Consider the following 25,221-nt stretch of genomic DNA (forward strand, 5'->3'; position numbering starts at 1 on the left):
GGGTAGTATGGACATTTTAACTGTATTAAATTCCTATCCATGACCATGGAACTTTTCCTTTTCTTTGTGTCATCTTTAATTTCTTTCATCAGTGTTTATTTATAGTTTTCAGAATACAAGTCTTTCACCTCTTCAGTTGTTTATTCCTAGGTATTTTCATGTTTTTGATGCACTGATAAATGGGACTAATTCCTTGATTTCTCTTTCTGCTGCTTCATTGTTGGTGTATAGAAATGCAACAGATTTTTATTTGTTAATTTTGTGTGCTGCAACATTCCTGAATTCTTATATCCATTCTAACAACTTTTTGGTGGTGTCTTTGGATTTCTGTTATACAGTAGCATGTCATATGCAACTAGTAAAGATTTTACTTCTCACCAGTTTGGATGCCTTTTATTTCTTTTTCTTCCCTGATTGCTATGTCAAAGATTTTCAGTACTGTGTTGAATAAAAGCGGTGAGACTGGACATCCTTGTCTTGTTTCCGAGCTTAGGGGGAAGCTTTCAGTTTTCACTATTGTGTGTGATGTTGGCTGTGGGTTTTCATATATGATCTTTATTATATGGAGGTATGGTCCCTCTAGCCCTAATTGGTTGAGAGTTTTTTAACATAAATGGATGTTGAATGTTGTCAAGTGCTTTTATACATCTATTGAGATGATCATATCATTTTTATTTTTCATTTTGTTAATGTGATGTATCACACTGATTGATTTATGGATATTGAACCATCCTTGCATTCCTGGAATAAATCCCATTCAATCGTGGTATATGAGCCTTTTTAATGTGTTGTTGATTGTTTGCTAATACTTTGTCTAGGATTTTTGTATATATGTTTATCAGGCCTGTAATTTCTCTTTTTTGTGGTGTCCTTGTCTGCTTTTGGTATCAGAGTAACATTGACCTGGGAAATTGTGTTTGGAAGCATTCATATCTTCCAAGGTGTGGTATTCAATCTTCCCATTTGGATAGGTATTAAATCTTCTTTGAATGTCTAGTAGCATTCACCAGTGAAGCTGTCTGGTCCTGGACATTTGTGTGTTTGGAGGTTTTTGATTACTGATCCAGTATCCTTACTATAATTGGCCCATTCAGATTTTCTATTTCTTCATCATTCAGTCTTAGAAGATTATATGTTTCTAGGAATTTATCCAGTTTTTCTAAATTGCCCTATTTGTTGGTGTATAATTGTTCAGAGTAGTCTTTTATGATCCCTTGTATTTTTTCAGTATCAGTTGTAACTTCCTCTCTTTCATTCATGATTTTATTTGAGATTTCTTTCTTTTTTTCTTACTGAGTCTAGTTAAAATTTTATCAATTTTATTTATATTTTCAAAGAATCCGTTTCATCCATTTTTTTCTATTGTCTTTTTCGTCTCAATTTCATTGATTTCTGCTCTGATCTTTATTATATCTTTCTTCCTATTGATGTTGGGCTTTGTTCCTCTTTTTCTGGTTTCTTTAGGTGGGGAGTTAGATTGTTTACTTGAGATTTTTCTTGTTTCTTGTCTCACTAAAACTTACCTCCTGGAACTACTTTTGCTTTATCCTGGAGATTTTGGTATATTATATTTTCATTTTCATTCATCTGAAGGGTTTTTTTCCATCTTTGATTTCCTCATTGATCCATTCGTTGCTGAGTAGCATGTTTAATCTCATTGATCCATTCATTGCTGAGTAGCATGTTTGTGATTTTTCGCAGTTTTCTTTTGTAGTTAATTCCCAGTTTCATGCTGTTATGGTCTGGAAAGATGCTCAATATGATTTCAGTCTTCTGAAATTCATTGGGAATTGTTTTGTTGCCTAACATATGGTGTCTCCTGGACAGTGTTCCATGCACACTTGACAAGGATGTGTTTTCTGCTGGTTTGGGGTGGAATGTTCTGTGTAGAGCTGTCAGGTCCATTTGGTCTAATGTGTCCTTTAAGGCCGCTGTTCCCTTGTTGATTTTCTGGCTGGTTAATCTCTCCTCTGGTGCAGGTGGGGTGTTAATTAATGTCCCCTGTTGTTGTTCCATTGATGTAGATTTCTCTTTTTATGTCTCTAGTGTTTGCTTTATATGTTTAGGTGTGCTTATGTTGAGTATGTAAATATTTACAAATGTCGTGTCTTCTTACTGGATTAACCCCTTCATCATTGGTAATGCCCCTGTGTCTCTTATTACAGACTTTGTTTTCAAGACCCTTTTGTCTGATACAAGTGTAGCTACACCAGATTTCCTCTGGTTTCCATTTGCATGAAATGTCTCTTCCCATCCCTTCATTTTCAGTTTGTGTGTTCTTACGTCTGTATGGCCTGACATCTTGTAGCAGCATATAGATGGCTCTTGTTTTTTGTTTTAATCCATTCAGCCTCTGTGTCTTCTGATTTTTGGAGAATTTAGTCAGTTTATGTTTAAAGTAGTTACAGATGGCTTTGCCCTTATTGCCATTTTGTTCATTATTTTCCAGATGTTTCCTATTTCCTCACTGTTTCTTGTTCTCTTGCTCTCTCCCCTTGTGGTTTTATGCCTCTCTTTAGTGTCATGTTTAGATGCCTATCTCTGCCTAACATCTGTGTATCTAATTTAGGTTTTTGTTTTGTGGGAACCACGTGGCTTACATACATCAGCCTACAGATAGACCTCAGAGATATTGGAGGTTTGGTTCCAGACCACTGCAATAAAGTGAATATTGCAATAAAGCGAGTAAAATAATTTTTTTGGTTTCCCAATACATGTTAGGTTATGTTTACACTATACCGGAGTCTATTAAGTATACAATAGCATGATATTTAAAAAAGCAATGTACCTGCCTGAAACTAAAAATACTCTATTGCTAAAAAATGCTAACCATCATCTAGACTTTCAGCAAGTCATAATTGCTTATCGCAGATCACCATAACAAGTATAATAATAGTGGAAAAGGTTGAAATATTGCAAGAATCACCAAAAGGGGACACAGAGACACAGAATGAGCAAAGGCTATTGGAAAAATTGTTGATGCGGTTGTCATGAACCTTTACTTTGAAAAAAAAATGCAGTAGCTATGAAATGCAGCAAAGCAAAGCATGGTAAAATGTGGTGTGCCTACTATGTGTGTATACATACTAATTTATTTTAAGTTGATAGCAAGTTAAGTTTGAACACATTCTAAAATTTTGCATTTTTACTCCCTCCCCCTACATTTTAGGCTTTTGATGTCTCATTTTACATCTTTTTATTTTGTGTGTCCCTTAAGTAATTGTTGCAGGCATGGCCATTTTTACTGCTTTTACCTTTAATCTTCCTGCCAGCTTTATAAGTGATTAAGCCACTGCCTTTACCTGTATGTTTACCTTTCCCAGTGAGACTTATCCTTTTATGTGTAGCCTGGTTCCCAATCAGCGCCCTTGCTTTTCAGCTTGAGGGAGAGAATTCCCTTTGCCATCTCTTTACCATCTTCCCTACTGCTCAGCAATAGGGAAGTCCTCCAGTTCCTGCTTGTCTGGAAAATTTTCTCTCCCCCTCAGTCTTGAACAACATCCTTCCCGGGTAGATCATTCTTGCTTGGAAGGTTTTTCCCTTTAGCATCTTGAATATATTCTGCATCTCCCACCGGCTCACATGGTCTCTGCTGAAAACTCTCTGATGTCTTCCAGGATCCCTTGTATGCACGGAGTTGTTTTCACATGATATTTTGAAGATCCTCTTTGTCTATCACTTTTGGAGTTTCCATTATAGCAACATGTCAGGTGTGGGTCTCCTCGGATTCATCTTCTTTGGGAGTCTCTAGGCTTCCTGAGCCTGGGTGTGTGTTTCCTTCCCCAGCCCAGGGATATTCTCAGTCATTAGGCTTCAAATAAGTTTTCTGTCCTTTTCTAGGGGATAGTTTTCTTCTCTTTCTGGAGCCATTATTATACAAACATTCCCTTGATGTTGTCCTGTAGGCCCATTGAGCTGCCTTTACTGTTTTAAACTCTTTTTTCTTTTTGCTGGTCTATTTTCGAGCACGTGCACTGTCTTCCTGTTGACCGATCCTTTCTTCTGCTTTGTCTGCTCTGCTGTTGAAGTCTCTTGTGCATTTTTCGCTTCAACTTTGTATTCTTCATTCTGTGACTTCTGTTTGGTTTCTTCTCATGTTTTCTTTCTGTTGAAATTCTGTGTTCACCCACTGTTCTGACATCAGTGAGCTCCTCTATGACTATGACTTTGAACTTTTTATCAGGTAAATTAGCCATCTCAGCTTCACGAAGGGTTTTTTTCTGGAGTTTCATCTTGTCCTTTCATTGGGAGCAGGCCTCTGTTTCCGTATATTTGCTTTACTCTCTGCATTGATTTCCACGTATTAGGGCAAACAGCTCTCTCCTCATCCTGAAGGAGTGGGCACAAGAAGCCCAAAGGTGGCTTCTGTCCTGCTGTCTGGGCAGCACCCCTTGAGGTTGGCTGCCAGAAACTGTCTCTCTAATCAATTCAGTTCCATGGGGCCCAGAACAGCAAGCCCCTGGCCACCAGAGCCAAATGTCCAAGGTATGTTCTTCTGCCAATTTTGGTGGGTCCATAGGGGAGTGCTGCGGCAGAACAGGTCAAGCCTACCCAATGGGTATGGTGAGAAGGGAGCCATGGCCTCCCCCCACTTTTAATACCCTGAGAATTCATAACTTTTGCCATTCCCACACGATGACAATAACCTCCTCTTATCCTAATCTTGCTACTTCCCCTGGAGAAGTTTGCCCCATCTCTCCATGCTGCCAGGGAAGTAGGATAAAGATGGGAAATAGGCTGGCACAGAGACCATTGTATCACCCACAGGGCCCACTCCAGGACTCTGCTTATTTGGGGTGGGCTTCCCTTGATGCTGAAAAATACAGCAGTCTCAAGCCTCCACTCACAAAGACCATGAACTCAATGTCTTACCTTCCCCACCTGGTAGATGCCTCTGAGAGATGCAGCCTCTGAGAGATGCAGCCACACCAGGTGGCACACAGCAAGTATTCAGAGGGTTATTGGTGGTATTACATTGAGTATTAATAGGAGTAAGGGGATGAGTGGCAGAAATGTCAAGGTGCCTAATGGAGACATCCTCAGACTCCTGGAGTAGATTAGCATTTATGTGTCTGTTCATTCTTTTCTTCTTTGGCCATTCGGCTGCACCTGCTCAATGCCAGACTCTGTGTGAGGTACAGAGTCCCCTGGGGAAGGAAGCCAGCCACAGCCTGGTCTTGAGCCATCCAAGTCCTGTGGATCAGGCAGGACTGTGAGGCTCCATGGGAGGAGAGGACTCAGGGAGAAGGCAATCCTCAAGTGAGAGGAGGACGGGGGCTACTGGACCCCCTCCCCACCAGACTGAGATCCAGACAAGCACCTTCCCCCTGACCTGAAGTTCTGTGTCTTCCCTAGCTGACCCCAGGACACAGTGCCACACCTGGGCCCTCAAGCCAGACTAGGGCTACACACTCTAAAGAGAAGGGGGCCAGGCCAGAGTCACACCTAGAGCCTCCTGAAAGCTGTAAGAAGAGACAGGGAGTCATCTTGGGCCTGAGCTTCAGGGAAAGATCGCACACTCTCATCCAGGCTGTGTCTCTGCCTCCCTCCCTCCCTCTCTGTGAGCAGGTGGATGGATGGGCAGGTGGATGGAGATGTGGATATGCACATAGATGGTGCAGGTATAGAGAGAGAGGGTGGAACTGAGAAAAAGTAAGAGCCCAGTTTATCCACCCAACTACCCACTTCACAGATGAGAGCCTGAGCATACCAAAGAAGGGGCCCACCTGCCCTGAGCTGCACCATGGGTCAGATTCCACACCAATGCCCTTTCTCTGACCAGGAAGCCACCTACCCCTCTTCACTCTGGTGAGCCCTGTCCATCCCTGTGAAAACAGCACTGGGTCACCGAGGAGCCCTGGACTACAGCCCTGGCCCAGACCCCGTGAGGCCCTCACACCTCCAACCATAGCCCCTGCATGAGAGGGGGGTCACCACCTTGCAGGTGGCTCTGCCCCCAGGGGACACCTGGGCTGCACCTGCCTGGGACTGCTGCCTCCCCAGTCCCACTACCAGCGCTTTGTGGGGTCTCTTCTCTCTGTTTGCAGGCCTCTCCAAGTGCAGGTCTCTCCATGCACGGGTCTGAGCATCTGATGTTCCCCCTCCCCGCCCCATCCTTCTCAGTTCTCCAAATTGCCTTTTTCTTAGCATCTTCCCGGAGTCTGGAACTCAGCCTTTCTCTCTATATGTGTGGGCTTTGTTCTTTCCCCCAGCGGATTTCACTTTTTCTCTCCACCTCTGTGTCTCTGCTCCCCTGCCCCCGTCTCTATCTCTGTCTCAATCTCTCTGTCTCTGTGTCTCCATCTCTGTCTCTATCTCCATCTTCATCTCATCTCTTCCCCTGTCCACGTCCTCCTGCCTGCCTCTGTCCATGTCCCCCTCCCTTACCTTCCCTTACCCTCAGTCCCCGCATAGAGCACAGCCTTAGTCAAGTGGCAATGACTCCCTCGGTGAGCACCGTCTGCTAGTCGCTCAGGCAATGGGCACTGTGCTTGTATAGACCTGGGGTTGGGGGTCAGGGGGTGGTTACAGGCACAAAGTGAGCACATGGCCCTCTTGTCATCCAAGGCACCTGCGTATCAGCCCGGGGCCACCTGGGGCCACAGAACAGCCTAGTCCTGGCTTAGCGCGGCTGCCTGCAGGGGACCTTGGGGGTGTGTCTTGCCTCCCACCCTGTGAAATGGGGGTGATAGCGCATGACTCCTTGGGTGAGAGGTGCTCCTGGCAAGGCCATGTGTGCAAGGAGCCCAGCCCCGTCCTGCAGCCTCCAGTTCCTCCTGCAGTGGAAGCTCCCAAGTTGCCTGCATGGCACCCTGCTCGTCCTCCTCCCTGAGGTTGCCCTGGGCCCTCCTCAGAGTTCACTGTGGCATTAGGAGGTGCAGTGAAGTTTCTAGGTCATGTCTTCCCCCCAGGCCCCCACCCCTACCCCTGCACCAGCCACTGCTCCATCACAGGGCATCTAGGTGCTGTCTCCATGGACAAGAGATGCAGCAGGGTGCTGGTGAGGACGCTGGCCACAGCCAAAGGCTTAACCTAGAGCAGAGGTGACAGGTCTAGAGGCCCCACAGGGGCTGGACAGATGCCACCCTGTGGCAGTGCCTGGGGGTGGCTGGGGAGGGAGCCCTGGGAACCAGTCCTGCCCCAAGGGGCAGAGAGCCAAGCATCCTTACAGCTTGAAAACCAAAGGTGTCCTGTGGCGATGGCAGGGTTTAGGCTTGGGGGCTTCTAGGCTGGCTTCCTTTGGTTGTACCTGCTGATGCAGTGTTGCAGGGGGAGTAACTGTGAGCTTCTCCCCTAAGCCGGGCCGACTGGGGAGAAACCTCTGCTCGGGGCTGAGGAGCTGACTCACTCCCCATGGCTCTGAGGGGCCAGGGAGACCACTGAATGGGCTCATCTGCCCTGGGGACCAAGGGGACCCCCTCTGCCTGTCTGTGGGCCACTGAGAGACCCCATTTCTGAGTTAGGACCCAAAGTCTCACCTGTGTGGAGGTTCTGTAGGCTTTATCACCTTCACCTCCCAGTGCCAAGCCCCGGCCAGAGAGGATGGTAGGTGCCTGGGGAAGGTGCGTTATCCTGGCTCCTCTGCTTCCCAGCTGTGTGGACTTGGGCACGTGGCACAACCGTGCAAAACAGGTAACACCTGCTCCACCTGGTGACGTGGGAATCCATGAGATCACGGGAGACGAGCACTGGGGTGTTCATCATCCTTGAGAGTCAGGGGCAGTGCTTGACAGCCACCTGCAGCTCTTCCTCACCTGCCAGGGAGGGTGGGGAGCCCACCTGAGCCTTCCGAATTCAGCTCTTTGAGACTGCAGCTGACATTTTATTACATAGCCCCAGTTATGTGTTTCCTAGGAAACAAGTGAGAGACATGGACGCTCCGTCCACACGCACATGCACACACACTGGCTGCCACCGAGACTGACAATTAACAGAAATACAGTAAATGTCAGCAGAGGCTAAAAATAGTTTACGCACCACACTCAGCTGCTGCTCCCTGCGCCTGGGCGCCGTGGGTAGAGGGACGGGGACGGCAGCTCCTCTGACACACTGCCATGCCTTGGCCGTCCAGGGGCGCGTCTCTGACTGGGGGTGTCCCTGACCCAGCAGGCCTGCAGGTCCATCTCTGTGCCCCCCTGCCTGCCTCTCTCCCTCCTACTCCAGGATGAGACCCAAGGGGTGTCCATAGGCTGGGCCCCCAGCACCCGCTCACCCACCCTCTCTGCCAACCTCTGTGTGCCTGGAGCCTGACACTCCAGCCTGACACTCCAGCCCCCTCAGCAGCCGGGAGAGACATGGGCTGTGGGCCCAAAGTCTGCATGTCCCCCCAACCCCACCCGCCCCCCAAAAAAACCTGCTCGTGGTCCTGCCAATGCCTCACCTATCTATACAGCACCCCTGGCTTCTCATCACTCAAGCCAGATACGTGGGTGTTTTCCCCTCACTGGGCATGGCCACCAGACCCTGCCCACCTCATCTCTGGCATCCGTATGCCTGCAGTCCAGCCCCTCGCACCCTTGCCTCTTGCACACTGGGGGCTCCAGATGTCTGTGCTCCTTGTCCAACATAAACAAACCTGGACCCTGCCCTCCCCCACCAGGCAGCCGTCCTGCTCTCTCTGGGCTGAGCAGAGGGTGGCTTTCTCTGTCCCCACAGTCCTTGGTTCTTATCTCCCAAATGGAATGACTGTAGCTAACAGATGCGCTTGTTGGGCATCAAGCCTTGTGCTGGGAGCTTAGGTGCATTAACGTGGGAATTTAACAGGTGTCTGTCGTCAGGCGCTCTGCCTCCCGGGAGCCTAGGCGGCAGGCCCCGTGCTAGAACCAGCCCCAAGTCACCCGCATCCAACAGACTTGCTTCTGGTGGGCGCCCCTGGGGACCCCATCTGTCTGTCCCAGGACCAGAAGAGCACTTGGTACATTTCCGTGGACTGTCCGGGCATGCAGCGCCCAAATGGTACCAGCTCCCAAATGGGGTGCTCTCGTGGGGTGTTCTCTCTGCCTTCCCCCAGCATCCCTGATGGTTCAAAATGAGCTTTTTTTGCAGTTTGTCGACAAATAGGGCTTTGTGGGTTTTGCTTCCTTCTCACAATATCCTAAGCAGAGGCTCTGTGCCATCATACAAAACCTGCCTCAATCAAGAGTTTGAAAATGCTAAATAGAGCAGCATTCCAGGGATCACAGATAATGAACCTGCGCCTGGCTGATGTGGCAGCGAGCACTTTGCAAAACAGTCAGCCTGCGAGCCGCGGACACCCTGGTAATCAGAGATGTCTTCTTCTCGATGCAGCATTATTTCACGGTTAACTTCAGCCATGAGAACCAGAAAGCCCTGGAGCTGAGGACAGAGGATGCCAAGGACTGTGACGAGTGGGTGGCAGCCATCGCTCATGCCAGGTATGTCCCAGGAGACAAGGCGGACCCGAGGGAGGCCCCGGGGTAGGGAGGAGAAGGAGAACTGTAAGGGGGGCTCTCGGCAGGGTCGCCCTTAGAGCCCTGGAGCTCGGGTCCCACCGGGAGCAGGAGACCTGAGGAGCAGCCTCCCACCTGCTCCAGCACACTGGCTTCTTCCTGGTAGAGGAGCCGAGCCTGAGTCGGTGTGGATAAAGGGCTTTACGGCTACCAGAGCCTGAGTCTGGGCTCCAGCCCAATGCAGCCACTGATCTGCTGCCTGACTATGAACTGCTCCTGTCATTCCTCTGGGCCTATTTCCTGCCCTAGACACTGAAATCCTCTAAACTGCTCTGAGCTTGGGCATTCCAGACCTCCTCATTCCCAGCAGTGTGCCTCTCACTGGAGGAGCCAGATGGAGAGAAAAGCAAAGGGTCTCCCGTAAGTGCTGCAGAGAAGGCCTTCCACACTGGGTTGAGTCTTTTGGGTCTTAGGGAAGGGCCAAGCTTGTGGGCTGGGGTGCGGCTCCACAGCTGGCAGCCCCCTGGCAGAGCTGAGTCCTGAGGGCAGGGACCCCCCAGATTCGCCCCTCTCAGCAGGTGATCTTTCTTGCTCAGTGGAGAGGGGTGTGCTTCTGTGTCTGTCTGCCTGTTAAGTGTGAGGTCCTGACGGCAGAAACCAAGTGTAATTCTTTGCATCCCCAGGGCTTATAGAGGTATAGGCAAGCGGTCAGCAAATGTGGATTGGAAGAATTCAAGGATGAATGAATGGGTAGAGGATGGATCCAGGTTGGATGTCGAGTGGAAGATGAATGATGGATGAATGGAGGGTAGATGAAAAATGGATGTGTTTAAACTGTGTGTGAGGGTGGATGGACAGACAGGTGATGAACAATGCATGAATGGTGTGTGGGTGAGTGGATGGATGGATGGATGGATAAATAGATGGGTGTGGTGGGTGGGTGAATGGATGGGTGAATGAGTAGATGGGTGGGTGGGTAGATGGGTAGATGGGTGGGTGGGTAGATGGGTGGATGGGTAGGTGGGTGGATGGATAAATGGATGGGTGGGTGAGTGGATAGATGGGTGGATGGATGAATGGGATGTGGTGGGGTGGATAGATGGGTGGATGGATAGGTAGGTGAATGGATAAATGGATAGGTATGGGTGAGTGGATGGATGGATGGATGAACAGGAGGTGGGTGGATGGATAGATAGGTGAATGGGTGGGTAGGTGGATGGATGAATAAATGGATGGATGTGGGTGGATGGATAGATGTATGAGTGAGTGGCTGGATGGATAGGTGGTTGGATGGGTAGGTAGATGGATGGATACCAAGGCCCTTCCTTGAGCCCTGGAACGAGCCAGCTGACAGAACCCCTGTGACCTTGAGGTCAGGCCATGTCCATCTCTGTCCTCAAGGAATGTCCAGTCTAGCCATGGACACCAGGTTCTCACACATGAACTTGTAGAGTCAGGCTGCAAGTATGGCACTGGGCAGACAAGGATGGATGAAAGTGCCCTCCAGAGATGTCACAGTCCCATCAGGAAGACACTAGTCGTGGTCACAGCCAGCAAGCACTGGTATGTGAAGGCTGTGAGGAGGAGACATTACTTCCCTCTATACGTAGATGGTGGAAACTGGATATAGGATGACATTTGATCTGAGCCAGAGGACCAGAGGCATATTTAATGGGTTTAACTATGAGTGCTTGGGCCCCGGACCACATCCCCAAGGCACAGATGTAGGAGTGGCTTCCAGGAACAATGAAGAGACAAGTGTGGGTTTCCGAAGGTGGAGTGTAACCTGGTCATGACCAGCCCTTGAACACCAAGCTCAGGTGCTTGGCCTTGCCGACCCCAGGCATCCCACCTGCTGCCAAGCCCCCACCATCTCCCTGTGACAGGTGAACTTCGTGTACTGTGTCTCGGGTCCAATGTATGAGTTGTGAGCAGGGTTCATCTATTTTAAATGCTCACTGCTACCTTCACTGCTCTGTGAACAGTGGGAGCCATCAAAGGTTTTACACCAGAGGAGTGACACCATCAGACCTACAGTTTTGAGTGGAAATTGCCGGCCTTGTGGAGGATGGATTCACGTGGGAAGACCCCAGACTCAGGGAGAGTAGGTGGCCCTCAGCCTCCCTGGCACTGATGTAGAACCGAGAGTAGGGTCATTTTGAGAAACAAATGAATCAGTTTCTATGGAGGGGCTTCCCAAGCGTTCGAGCGATATAGAATTCTAACGTGTTGTAGACTCTGATTACCAGGACTACACGGATTCAGGAAATCAGTGCCTTAGACAGTGAGATGCTACCATGTGTGGCGTCTACCTGGTGAAGGGGACAGAGACGGCGCAGCGCTTGTTGGACCAGGGTGGCCCCGTAACTCACACACAGGCAGGACCAGAGAACGGCTCGAGCACTTCAGAAAATCGTGGTCCCCTCTCCTGGCCTCAGTCTCTTCGGCTGTAAAATGAGACCGTGGTTCTTCCATGGCTTCTAAGTCCCTCTCCAGATCCAAGTCTGAGTCCCCAAGGATAGTGCTGCCCAAAAAGGTGCTCAGTACCCCGTCACTGGAGGAATGGAGGTGGGGGAGGCAGAGCTGCCCAGAGCCGCTGCGCATGAGGCCCTGCTCCGCCCCGAAGCACTAGCGTCCGTGACAAACCAACCGAGTCCTGGATGGCCCTGGAGTGAGAGGGAGGTGTGGCAGTGTCTCTCCGCTGAGCTTCCTTTGCAAGTAGACAGCTGAGCCTCTTGGGAAGTAGGAAATGCTTTAAAACCTAATATTCTGGTTAACGCTCATTTTCATAAGGCAAGCACAGAATCCTCATCTTAAGCCAATGGTACCACCAGCCACGTGCCCCCTCCAGCCTTACTGACCTTTAGATAGGGTGCAGAAGCCAGGACGGAGTTCTGGGTCCTCCCCTGGCACGTGCTCCAGGTCCACGGGCTGCCTACACCCTCTGCCCCATCCACCCACCCCCGCCACTTTCGGGTGCCACAGGAGTCACCTCCTCTGACACAGGCCGGGAACCAGGCTTTCTCAACCTCCTGGGCGCCCCCCCAACCCCTCCATGTAGCCCCTGTCATATTGCAACACTGTGTCCCACCCATGGCATCCTGGGATCCTCATCTCACTCGGGCTCATCAGGAAGCTGTCAGTGTCCCATTTAGGGCTTAGAACATTTGTGTGCAGCTCCTGAGTCGGGAACAAAAGCCAGCATCCCCGACCTGGCACCCCATGGACCAGCCACATCCAGGGCAGCTGGAAAGTCATGTCAGAAGATGCCAGATGGGAAACGGTCCCCTCGATTGGGCATCGATTGGGCAAGGGGGTAGCCAGCTTGTGACCCCCAAGAGGGACCAGTTCCCTCTGTGGGCGCAGGTGGCAGAGGCTGCCCTGGCTAGGAGTGAGGGGAGGACAAGTGTGGGACAATGGGTAAGGGCAGGCTGTTCTTTCAATAGACCTTACTGCAAAGGTGGGGAGGGGGCTGGGTTCATACCACAGGGACTCGGGGCTCCTAGACTGAGGACAAAGAGCCCAGGGCATAGGGGCCGCTGCTGACACAGAAGGACAGACTGTGGGGGGTCCGGGGAGGGACCTGGGGGGGGTCAGGGGCGGGATGAAGGGAGCCACGGTAATCGCAGCACTGTGTGTCCTGTGTGGTGACTTGTGCCATGCCGGCAGAGCCCCGTGAGCAGGGACTCATCATCCTCATTTCCCGGATGAGCAAACTAAGGCACAGAGAGGCCCGGTGACCGGTCTGCCGTCCCTGGGCTGATGAGTGTGTGAGCAAGCAGGGCTGGGCCCAGGGACGGGGTCAGAGCATGGGACCCAAGCAGAACTCAGCCCACGGGGGGCAGGGGTGGCTGTGGGTGGCACAGCTGGGGGTGGCAAAGCGAGGCAGGACTGCATGATGGACATGAGCGGGCGGGAGGCAGGATGGGGATTGGAGGGGACAGGGAGCCTTGGAGGCCAGAAACAGAGCCATGTGGTGCGGAGATGCCAAGGGTGGGGGAGGCTGGGGACACAGGCGCAGGAAGGCAGGCTGTCCTGCGGGGCCCTGGGCGGGAGGACCTTCCCTCTGAGTCCATGCCTACGCTCCAGTCTCCTGCCCCGACAGGCCCATTGCAAAGCCCCTCGGCCCTCAGAGGCCGCACCCCTTCCTGGATCCAGGTCCTCCCCCAGTTCTGAAGTCCTCACAGGCCCTGCCCATGCTGCGTGGCTGCGTGGAGTCAGGGGGAACCCTGGCCCAGAACACATCACCCTCAGAGGCCTGGGACCTGTGACTTTGGGCAGGGCACCACTGCCCCCACCTGGCGGCTCTTCCAAGTTGCCCAGCCGTGATGCTCCACCAGCCTAAGGCTTGTTAATCTGACAAATGCTGGGCTCCCTCTTTCATCCTCTGCTTGGACTTTGAGGGGCCCTCTTATCTGGCCCCCCAACCTTGGTCCCAGTCTCCCCCAGCACAAGCCTCCCAGTTGGGGCTGCAGTTGGAGGAGGGGGTGCCAGAGCCCTGGGTTGGGCATCCGAGGCCTGGGCAGTGGGGGTAACCCCCGTAGTCTGGGTTGGAGAAGACACCTGGAGCCAGGAAAGAGGACGAAGCTAGCACAGGGAGGGGAGAAGGGGGAGACAGGCTTCAGACAGAAGATCTGCCCGTGCAAAGGCCCGGGGGCCTGCAGGGGAAAGCGGGACCCAGTTGAACAGGAGTTGGGGAGGAGGCCCCAGATGCTTGGGCAGCAATCAGGACCTTCTCCTGAGTACCGTAGGGGGGTGAGTCCTACCTGGCCTGCAGCTCTGGGGGGTCCAGCAGGTAACGTGTTAACCTGCCGTGTCCATCTGTCCGCAGCTACCGGACCCTGGCCACAGAGCACGAAGCGCTGATGCAAAAGTATCTGCACCTCCTGCAGATCGTGGAGACAGAGAAGACAGTGGCCAAACAGCTGCGGCGGCAGATCGAGGATGGGGAGATCGAGATCGAGCGGCTGAAGGCAGAGGTGAGCGCCACATACCACCCCAGGCGCCTGCAGGGGCGGGGAGCGTGTGCCGGGCAGAGCAGGAAGGATGCATAGTCAGATCTAGGTTCAAATCTCAGCCTGCCCCCCCTACAACTGTGCCTCAGTTTCTTCATCTGGCAGAGATCATGGACAAGCTCCTGGGAGTGACCCCAGGGAGGAGTTTCAGAGCACGGGGCCGAGGGCCATGCTGACTAGGCATTCTGCATTACCGGCCAGCGCGGCAGGGGCTCGGGGTCGCTGATGGTCCCTCTGCCTGGGGCTCACCAGGCAGCAGTCTGGAGGCTGCACCGTTGCCAGGTTGAGCCCGCCAGGACCTTGATGGTGAGTATGGTCCATGAAGTGCTATCTCCTTAGGAATGCAGAGCCCAGGGCTGCCTGTCCACTTGCCACTCTTGCCACTCAGCTCAGAGCCATGTGGGAGTGATGGGAGCTCGTTCTGGGGTCAGTCTCACCCCAGACACCACCCCCGGGGCCTCCCCTAGCCCAGCACACATCCCCAAATCCAGGCTGTATCCCTGTGAGGAGCCCGAGGCCTGGCCCCAGTCCCACATCATGAGCTTTATGAGCAAGGGTGTCTGTCGGGGTGCCATTCACTCCCTCTGTCACCTGACCACTGAGCATGGCCTCATCCTCTTCCCCAGGCCAGGCAGTCCTCCCTAGTCCCACGGGGCTCTGCCCAGTACCTGGAGCCATAAGCCGTGTACCCTGCACCTCTCGGCCTTGGCACATTCTGGTGCTCCTGTTGGAATGCCCTTGTCACCCCCCTTCCTGCCTGTGGAGTCCTAGCAGGTACATCACCTCCTCCCAGGGCCCCCCCACCTCCCGGCTGGGAGAGTGCTCACTGCCGTGTTCCCACCACGTTCCTGCACCCACCTGCCACATCGGAGCCAGTTCCACGCCTGTGTTCACCCACTCCAGCCTGGTGGGGGCTCTTGGAGGACCAGGCTATCCTTTCTCACCCACTCCGTGTGCCTGGCATATAGTAGGTGCTCTGTGAATACATGGGTGTCAAGCTCTGAAATCAGCATCGTAATAGAGCTTGTGGTGTGAACCCACACAAGAAGTGAGTTCTTTTGCAGCCAGTGAGAGTGTAGGTTCCTGTTGCCTATGGCCTTGGAGGGTTCCGGGGATTTGTGCACCAGAGGAGGGGTGGATGCCCAGGGGGAGACCCCTCTGTTGCCGGGGAGCAGAAAGCTGGTCGGTTGTGAGCATGTGCGTGCTCACAAGTGTGTGTGTCAGAGCCACAGCAGAGGCCCACTTGGTGGGAATTTGGAGCAATTCTTCCACTGGGTGCCTTACCCTCCAGGGCAAAAGATCCTTTTAAGGAAGACTTAGAAAGAAAGGCTGCCTCAGTCAAGCTTTCCGGCTGTGGTCTGTGTCTCTCATATGCCCTGCGGGGCGGGTGGACACAGCCTGCTCCCAGGAAGGAGGCTGTGAGGGAGGCAGGAGGCGCTGAGAAGCCAAGCAAGCTCCTGGGAGTGACCCCAGGGAGGAAGACAGAGGCCTTGGAAAGTGACTGCTGGAGGGATCTGATGACACAGGAAAGGGAGGGGCTTATCCAAGGTCGCCCCAAGGTCACCTGAGTGATGGAGTCCCAGCTCAGACTTGGATCTCGGACGCCTGGCTCCACATCCTTGGTCCATGCCTACCCCTGAGGACTCAGGTCTGATGGAAGGGGCACCCCCACGGTCCGCCTGTCCTCCACTGGCCAGGTACAGCTCCCAGAGCCCTGTCAGCATGACCCCAAGGACTCGCAGGGGCTCGCCCTCTCCTGCCCACCTCTTGCTTCCAGACTCTGCTCTCCTGACTCACTGCATCCCTTCCCACTGCGGCGGCCTGCACTCCCTCTGCTCTGCTCCGGACCCTTTGGGTGGCCGCCACGAGTCTGTCGGAGTGACCTGGATCCCACGCACCCACGACCCCCACATCGTGGGGCTTCCAGCAGCAAGGGTTGCTCCTTCCCTCACAGAGGGACTCCCACAGCCTTCTCTCACCACGGACACATGAGATCACACCCCAAAGGAAGTCTGCACCACCCCCACACACCCCTTCTTGGTCTCCAGGGCCACCCGACACCCTGTTGGGCCTCATCCTTCTTGCCCACACCGCTGAGGACCTTTTATAGGAAGGGGCATCTGCCTCTGAGAAGAAGCATCGTCGTCTCCAGGCGCCCAGCTTGGCAGCATCTGGTTGTTCATTTATGGTTGGAAGTAAATGCCGAGCACAGGAGGGGGCTGGCAGGGCAGGAGCCTACAGGCCGTCATACTTTACTGTTCCTGAAGCTCTCAGAGTCCTTGAAGCCTGACCCTGGAAAGAACCGTGGACATCTTTAGTTCAGGGTTCAGGTCAGTCTTGCAAACAAAGTTTGACATGGATCCCCAGCACAGAAGACAGGGCAGCGGGGAGATGACTCTGGAGGACACGGGAGAGCCCAGCTGGGGCCCACCGCCACGCCTGGAGGCATGCTTCTCGCCTCCCCTGCCGCCCTGGCATGCCACACCTGTGTGCCCCGTGCCTCTGTTCAGCCGTCCCCTCTGCCGGAAGTCCTCCTTCCCATAACCCTCCTGTTGGACTCCTCTTTGTCCTTCAGAACCTCTTCTGGAAGATCCTTACTGCTTCCATGGGGAGACGGTCCCACCACAGTGGCTGCACACCTATTGTGGCCTGTCCTGCTGGACTGTCTGACCCCCTTGTTAGGCTGGGAGCTCCTCCAGGGAGGCGTCTGGCTTATCCACCTCCAGCTGCATCTACCAGAGCCCACCAGAGACGTCAGCATGACATGTGGACAGGGTTGGCCCAGGAGGATGGAGGTGGGCACCTGAATGACTTGGAAGAGGTCAGAGGGAAACAAGAAGGGAAGAGAAGAAGCAGGGCCACGTCACGTGCCAGCGGTTTGAAAAGCAAGAAACATGGAGCTCTTTAGCAAAACCGTGGCTGCTAACACGAAGAAACACCCTGGATCAATTCCACCGTCAGGGGGTGCGCTAAATGCATCCTGGATTAAAGACACCATCTCGGGGACGGAGGGGGGGGGGCAGCCGCCCGTCTTCAACAGGCCCATCTTCAACTTCCCAACAGGGCTCTGGGAAGTGCCCCACAGTGGGGTGGCAAGTGGGCCGGGGCCCGCCAAGACACCCAGCCTTGAGCCAGGCTGGGCACTCAGGGCTGGATACCAGCCAGGGGGTGGGGGCAGGAGCCCACGTACCAGCTCTCCGTGGCCACCGTTCACGAGGGTCCACCCAGCAGGCCCTGCGGTCAGCGGGGATCCGAGGCAGATCCACTCCCAGAGGGGCTGCCAGATTTATAGAGGAAGGTTGCGTGTGAGGTCACTGGGGCCGGGGCTCTGGCCGCCTCCCCACACTAGCTCCAGGCGGTTGGAGGGGCGAGGGGGAGCCACGGCCCGAGTCTTGTGCGGTCCCCGGGCTCAGAGCTCTCTACCCCCATTCTGTTCTGTAAAGACTCCAGGGCCCTGCGCTGCCGCCTGTGCGTGGAGCACAGCGCCTGACCTAATTGCGTCTATTTTTTGCCCTGGTCCCTGCTGAGGGCTTGTCCTGGAATCCTCCCTCTGAGAAGAGCACCATCCGTTTTAGATACAGGCGACTTACAGACACACGTACACGCACATGCACATACACACGCATCGCTGTTCTACAGAGAAGAGGGTATGGTGTACGAAGCTGCGGCGGGGAAGCGATAATCTCCAGGATAGCCAGGGGAGGGGGCGTGGGGGGCATTCCCGCGTTTCTGAGCTGGGAGGCTGCCTGCACGTGCATGTGTGCATGCGTGTGTGCGCGTGTGTCCCTCAGCCCTCTGGAGCCCGGATCCAAGAGTCCGCCTTGATGTCAATGGGCAGATGTCCTCAGACAAGCCTGGGGGGGCGGGGTACGACGAGAGAAGGAAGCGAAGCCCGCGCCGGCCCCAGTGCTTCTCGGATATTTTCAGCGGCGCTGCGAGCACAGGCTGGGGTAATTTTAGCAACCAGGGGAGTGGAGAGCGAGTAACTGTTCCATTTGCTTTCCAAGCGCTGCATCGTGAGAGCCCATTCATTGTGCGGTTCACAAGTGGCCTTGAGGGGACAGAGCCGTGTGCTCTGCCGAGGAGCTGGCGTGGCCGCGCGTTCGTAGGCTCCCCCAGCTGCTATCTTTAGCTCCCGTGGGTGAGCTCCGTGTGGCTGCTGGTGCTCCAGGCGTCTCCATGAGCCGCCAAGGGTGCGCCGAGCGCCCAGCCCCTCGCGAGCCTCCAGGAGCAGGTGGATGGGAGCCGCAGGCAGAGGTGCACCAGCGAGCAGGAAACGCCTGCCCCGTGCTGGAGCGCGGGCTCCCGAGCAGCGGCCTGATGGCACCACGGGCCGTCCCCTCTGGGGGGAGCCCACCGCGGCCCGGGCACCCTTCTCCTGGGCGCTGCCCCTTGGTTCTGTTCCGGCAGCTGTGCTGGCCTCTCTGATCCCCGCACCAGGTGAACGGAGGCTTTCAGGGCGGCTCCCGTGGTCCCTCCCACGTCCCTCTGGGCCGCCGTTTCCACGGAGGGCTCCTGGTCAGGGAAGGGCTTCAGGGCGGCCCAGGGGACGGGGCAGCCACGCCAGCCGGGCTTTGCCTCAGCCACTGGCTTTTCTCTGATTCCAGCACGGTTTTGTCTGAAGGAATAAGGGGACAGCCCAAGTGTCCATTTACAGATGAAGGGATTGCAAAATAGGATGTGTAAATACCACAGAGAATTACTCAGGCTTGAGAAGGAAGGAGCCTGACACCTGCTACAGTGCAGACAGACGCAGAGGACTTTACACCAAGTGAATTCAGCTGGCCCCAGAGGGCCAGATTCTTTAGGACCCCACTCATGTGAGGTCCCGAGCAGAGTCAAGGTCACAGAGACAGAGGGTGGATGGGGAGCTGGGGGTGGGAGACGTCGGTTCATGGGGACCGAGTCTGTGTGGGAAGGTGGAACATCCTGGAGATGGGTGGTGGGAACAGCCTTGCAACCGGGTGTGTGGACTTAATGCCCCTCAGCTGTACACCTGAAGCTGGTTTTAAAATGGTTAAATTTTATATTGTTTTGCCGCAGTAAAAATTCAAAAATAAAGGGGGCTGATGGTTTGGGCATAGGGAAGAGAATCAGGTATTGAGGCCAAAGCCCCCAGATTACTCTGGGCACCTGCCACACACGAAAGGGGAGGGCCTCTCCCCCGGCCACTGGGGGCTGGCACCCGGCCGCCCAGAGCTGAGGTGCGGGGGGTCCCAGTCCAGTGCTCACTCGCTGTCCAGCCCCACGGCCTCACACGGAGCAGGGCACACAGGCTGCAGGCCCTTGCAGGGAAGGTGGCAGGGTGCGCGCTCACCCCAGTGACCCGTGTCTCTTGCAGATTGCATCACTGCTCAAGGACAATGAGCGCATCCAGTCCACGCAGACCGTCACCCCCAACGATGAAGACAGTGACATCAAGAAGATTAAGAAGGTCTGTAGCAGCCACCCTAGAGGGCCTCCTGGCACCGTCAGCACCGTCCCCCCAGGGATGGCCGCCCCCCAGCTCCACCCCAGAGACCAGATACGGGACCCGGAACAGCCATGCTCAGGCACTTCCTCCAGGCTGTCCCTGGGCGACACTGGGTCCACCCTATTTTAGGGAAAACAGGAGCTAAAGCGGAAGGAGTGGGAGGGGCTGGGACAGAACCCAGGCTGCAGGCTCCAGCTGGGAGCTTCTCTCACATCATGGTGGGGGCGGGATCCTGAGGCCACCTGGCTCCCCCCATAACTTCCCCCCCACAGCCACCTCCCCACGGCCACCCCCTGCCCCTCCCCATGCAGACCCTTCCTCTCACAGTTTCTCCCTCTAGTACCTCCCACCCCGCACACCTTGGCCTGGGAGCCCCTGGACCCCAGAGCTGCCCCAGCAAACTAGCTGGACTTTCACAGTCCAGATGGCAGACATCATAGATGGCCCTGGGGAGGTGCCTGGCAGCCGGGGTACCACCAGCATGGTGGGCCAGCCCTGGGCATGTGCAGGCTACCAGACCCGAAGCCAGAGAGCCCGAGTCACCCTAAGAAAGGCAGGTGATATCGGACAGTCCTGCATGTGGAGCAGCCAGAGAGCCCCCAACACCCCAGACACTGCAAACTGGCGTCCCCCCCATCCCCGGCCAAGTTCAGCCTACCAGCGTGTTTGGGGTTCTGAGCCCACATGGTGTGTTGTTTTTTTAATTTGTTGCTGGTGCTTTAAAAGCTAAACATTTCACATAAAAATCTGGATTTTGTTTCTCAAGAATAGAAATAGCTAACATTCATTAAGCACTTTCTATGTGTCAGACGCTATTCTAGGAGCTTTATGCAGATTAATTCATTCCTAACTCAAAACCCTGTGGGGTTTCATTATTATCTGCATTTCACGTTACGGGGAGGCTGAGGTGCAGAGAGGCAGAGGGACTTGCCCAGGTCACCAGCTCAGCGTTGGCACATGGCATTGAAACCCCAGCCGCCCAGCCCCAGAGCACACATCCTCCTGGACACCACTGGGACATCGCCTCCTGGAAAGCACGAGGCCATGCATGCAGCCCAGGGCCACCCACCACAAGCCTGAGGAGACCCACCAGCTGGCTTCCTGAGTCTGTAGGACCTGCTAGGCCATAGGCAGGGGTGTTGCCAGTGGGTCTGAGCCAATCCCCATCCTGGCAGGCATGCGCTGGCCTTGCCTCTCAACTGTGGCTCTGCTGGGCTTCTCAGCCCATTTTCAGAAGCCGTTCTGGTTGGAACATTTCTTTTTTTTTTTTTTTTTTTTTTTTTTTTTTTTTTTTTTTTTTTTTTTTTTTTTTATTTTTTTTTTTTTTTTATTTTTTTTTTTATTGGTGTTCAATTTACTAACATACAGAATAACACCCAGTGCCCGTCACCCATTCACTCCCACCCCCCGCCCTCCTCCCCTTCTACCACCCCTAGTTCGTTTCCCAGAGTTAGCAGTCTTTATGTTCTGTCTCCCTTTCTGATATTTCCCACACATTTCTTCTCTTTGCAAATGACATATCAGATAAAGGGCTAGTTTCCAAGATCTATAAAGAACTTATTAAACTCAACACCAAAGAAACAAACAATCCAATCATGAAATGGGCAAAAGACATGAACAGAAATCTCACAGAAGAAGACATAGACATGGCCAACATGCACATGAGAAAATGCTCTGCATCACTTGCCATCAGGGAAATACAAATCAAAACCACAATGAGATACCACCTCACACCAGTGAGAATGGGAAAAATTAACAAGGCAGGAAACAACAAATGTTGGAGAGGATGTGGAGAAAAGGGAACCCTCTTACACTGTTGGTGGGAATGTGAACTGGTGCAGCCACTGTGGAAAACTGTGTGGAGGTTCCTCAAACAGTTAAAAATATACCTGCCCTACGACCCAGCAATTGCACTGTTGGGGATTTACCCCAAAGATACAAATGCAATGAAACGCTGGGACACCTGCACCCCGATGTTTCTAGCAGCAATGGCCACGATAGCCAAACTGTGGAAGGAGCCTCGGTGTCCAACGAAAGATGAATGGATAAAGAAGATGTGGTTTATGTATACAATGGAATATTACTCAGCTATTAGAAATGACAAATACCCACCATTTGCTTCAACGTGGATGGAACTGGAGGGTATTATGCTGAGTGAAGTAAGTCAGTCGGAGAAGGACAAACATTATATGGTTGGAACATTTCAAGTACCGGCTGAAATCCTCCTCCCTCCCTCTACTTTCACCCTCCTGGGGTGTCAGGGCAAGCCCTCCACGTAGAGAGAGGTTCCCTGTTCTGGAAGAGAGTAGTCTGAGCTCAGGGCTAGCTTCCTCTCCAGGGCCAACACCCCTAGCCACACATCTGCACCCCAACAATGGCATTTGCTGTCCATGCCCCTTTCAGTGAAGGCTGGTGAGTGTCTGTGCCTGCTCCTCAGCAGGCGACCCCTGGGCCCCTGGGGCCCCATCCCGTGGCAGGAGCAGCAGGGAGCTCTGGGGTAGCCAAGAACCTGGTTCCTCTCCTGGATTCTTGCCAACATGTGGCCGTGCCAAGCAGCCCAACTGCAAGATGGTCAAGTATCAGCATTCATTTCCCCACAGAGGCAGGAGAGGTCTAAGCAGGTGTGGGCACTCAGAAGTGCCGATGAGGCCCCAAGCATGAGATTAACTAATTTGTCACATTCTGTTCAATTCGATAATCACCCTCTATCCAGATGAGTGTTAATTGGAACTTGTGGGCTTTCAGGCCTGTCGTTAGACAAGATGAGGTGTAGATGGGCCACCACAGCCCGGCAGGCCTGTGTCCTCCAGCTCCTGCTCCAGTGGAGACTCAGCCACCCTTCCCCTCCTTCAGTCAATGCTTCTGAAGCAGCCAGGGATCTTGCTGAGATGGAGGGGTCCACGGAGGAGCCTGGCATCTGCATTTCCAGCACACTCTGGGGGGATGCTGGTGCCACCAGTCCCGGGGCCACATTTATAGTCCAGGTGCCTCCTCATGAGCCCCATCCTACAGCCAGGAACACTGGCTCAGAGGAACCAGGCAGCGGGCCCAGGAGCTCGCAGGCAGCAGGAGCAGGCCTGGCCCTCCTCTGGGCCTGCAGAGGGGGCAGGTGGACAGAGCCCATGTCCCCGCCCTGGAGCCCTCGCTCCTGGAAGCATGAGCCCCCAAGCCCTCTGACCAAGACCCTCCCGCCCACTCCCCCAGGTGCAGAGCTTCCTGCGGGGCTGGCTGTGCCGGCGCAAGTGGAAGACCATCATCCAGGACTACATCCGCTCGCCGCACGCTGATAGCATGCGGAAGAGGAACCAGGTGGTGTTCAGCATGCTGGAGGCCGAGGCCGAGTACGTGCAGCAGCTCCACATCCTGGTTAACAACTTCCTGCGCCCACTGCGGATGGCCGCCAGCTCCAAGAAGCCCCCCATCACGCACGACGACGTCAGCAGCATCTTCCTCAACAGGTGAGCTCCCCCAGGGGCTGGCCCAGCACGGAGCACCCGCCCAGGGCAGGTGAGCAGATGGGCCACACAGGGTGGAGGTGCCCAAGCCACATGACTCCAGGCCACCTCCAGCGAGTGTGGGTGCAGGGCACACACGGAGGCCATGCAGCAGGTAAAGCTGCTCCACTGGGGGGTCCTGTCCCCCAGGGAACACCTGGCAGGGTTTGGAGGCATGTTTGATTGTTAAAACCTGGCTGAGCTTGGGAACGCTGCGGGCACAGCTAGCAGAGACCCCGGGCTGCCGGAAACCTCAGGCAGGGCCCTGCCCAGCCCCTCAACAAGGACAGCTCTTCCCACAGTGTCCCTGCTGAGAAGCCAAGTCTCCGGGAGCTAACTACGCTCTGTCCTTCTACCCCGACGCAGCCACAGTGACCAGAGGCCCGGTTCTCTGCCCGAACATATCTGCCCTCTAAACGCACCTCCTTTTCCCGAATGGTGACTCTAGCGTCACTGTGGGACTTGTGGTACCCCAGAGGGTCCAGCTTGCACTGCTCTTCTGCTGTCTACCTCTTTTTAAAAGGAGTTTCTTAAAAAGTTGTTTAAATAGATGAGCTTTTTGGTGGGTGTGAAAATTGAGTGAGCCGTTTAAAAGCGACAGGCCTGAAAACACATACCCAGAGTGCGGAGGGTAAGCGATTCCCCCCGGGAATGAGGATGGGCTGCCGTGTGCCCCAGGATGTTCATTCAGCCACTTCACTCACTCTAACCAGCCCCCATGTAGGCCCGCCCCATGGCGGTCAGGACCAGGGGGTGCTGGGTGCGAGGGACCAGTGGGCTAGGAGTGATAGAGATGGGCAGAGGCTGGCCAAGGCTCTGGCTGGACAGGCCCAGAGTCAGCGGCGTGGGCAGGCCTCCAGCTGTGGTGTGGACACCGCGGCAGAGCCGGGGCAAGAGAGAGACGGACGGGGAACAGCCTTTGACCTCATAGGACCTTCTAGAACTCAGCCACTGGGCCTTACAAGGTTGCTTTTTTAATATATGTGTTGAACCCAATTTTTAAGTATTACATAAATGCTTTTAATTCATTTCTTGAAACAAATAAATCAGTTATTATATTTTTGTGACATCGGATAACAGCTCAGAAATCACAGTGGACTCTTTCCAACACTGTGACCTGCACAGTCCCTTCCTGGGTGACCCAGGCAGTGCAGCAGGGTTCACACATGGGCACACGTGAGTGAGCACGGGAGCTGGGACCCTCATGCTTCTCTGTCTCAGGGTCCAAGATGGGGCCGGGGCACCCCACCTGCAGCAGGTGCAGCAGGTGCACAGGTGCTGCTGCCACAGGTCACAAACCCCTGTCCTGCAGGCTTGGTGCATCCCCAGAAACACTGCTGACCCTGGACAACTTGGGGGTGAGGGACACACCCTTGAACATCCACATGTAACCTTGAACTCCACCCAGTCTTAACCATCGATGGCCCGCTCTTGACCGGAAGCCGTAGTGATCACACATACTCATTTGTTATGTGGTTTACGAAACATACCTTACAACAGAGTGAGCTAGGAGAGAAAACAGCCTCAAGAAAATGTGTTTTGGGCACCGCGCTTTATTAATCAGGGAACCCCACGTGTGAGCGCACCCGTGCAGTCCACACCCGGGCAGCCCAAGGGTCCACTGTGCTGCGGGAGGCACGGGGACACTTCTGGGCTGTCCCCCCTTCTCTTAGGCCATGACTGCAAGCCCCTGGTGACCATGTATCACAACCACCAAGAGATGAACCTGTGCTTTTGTGCTGATTTAATCTTTCCATCATTTTGTTATACTTCATGGATCTTCCATGGAATCTCTGGGCTCAGGAGGCTCCAGGCAGAATGAGCCCTTC

General features: G+C 54.0%; 1 protein-coding gene across 2 annotated transcripts in view; it reads left to right on the forward strand.

Moving 5' to 3' along the window:
• RASGRF1 (Ras protein specific guanine nucleotide releasing factor 1) overlaps nucleotides 1-25,221 on the forward strand; it is a 94,196-nt gene that overhangs the window by 14,479 nt on the left and 54,496 nt on the right. For both annotated transcript variants that reach the window (XM_038533032.1, XM_038533033.1), the window contains exons 2-5: nucleotides 9,289-9,395; nucleotides 14,242-14,389; nucleotides 19,767-19,859; nucleotides 23,103-23,356. In XM_038533032.1, the coding sequence (XP_038388960.1) occupies nucleotides 9,289-9,395; nucleotides 14,242-14,389; nucleotides 19,767-19,859; nucleotides 23,103-23,356 (602 nt within the window). The remainder of the gene's footprint in view (nucleotides 1-9,288; nucleotides 9,396-14,241; nucleotides 14,390-19,766; nucleotides 19,860-23,102; nucleotides 23,357-25,221) is intronic.

This window comes from Canis lupus, chromosome 3, assembly GCF_011100685.1.
Source record: "Canis lupus familiaris isolate Mischka breed German Shepherd chromosome 3, alternate assembly UU_Cfam_GSD_1.0, whole genome shotgun sequence".
In the NCBI taxonomy this organism is placed as follows: Eukaryota; Metazoa; Chordata; class Mammalia; order Carnivora; family Canidae; genus Canis; species Canis lupus.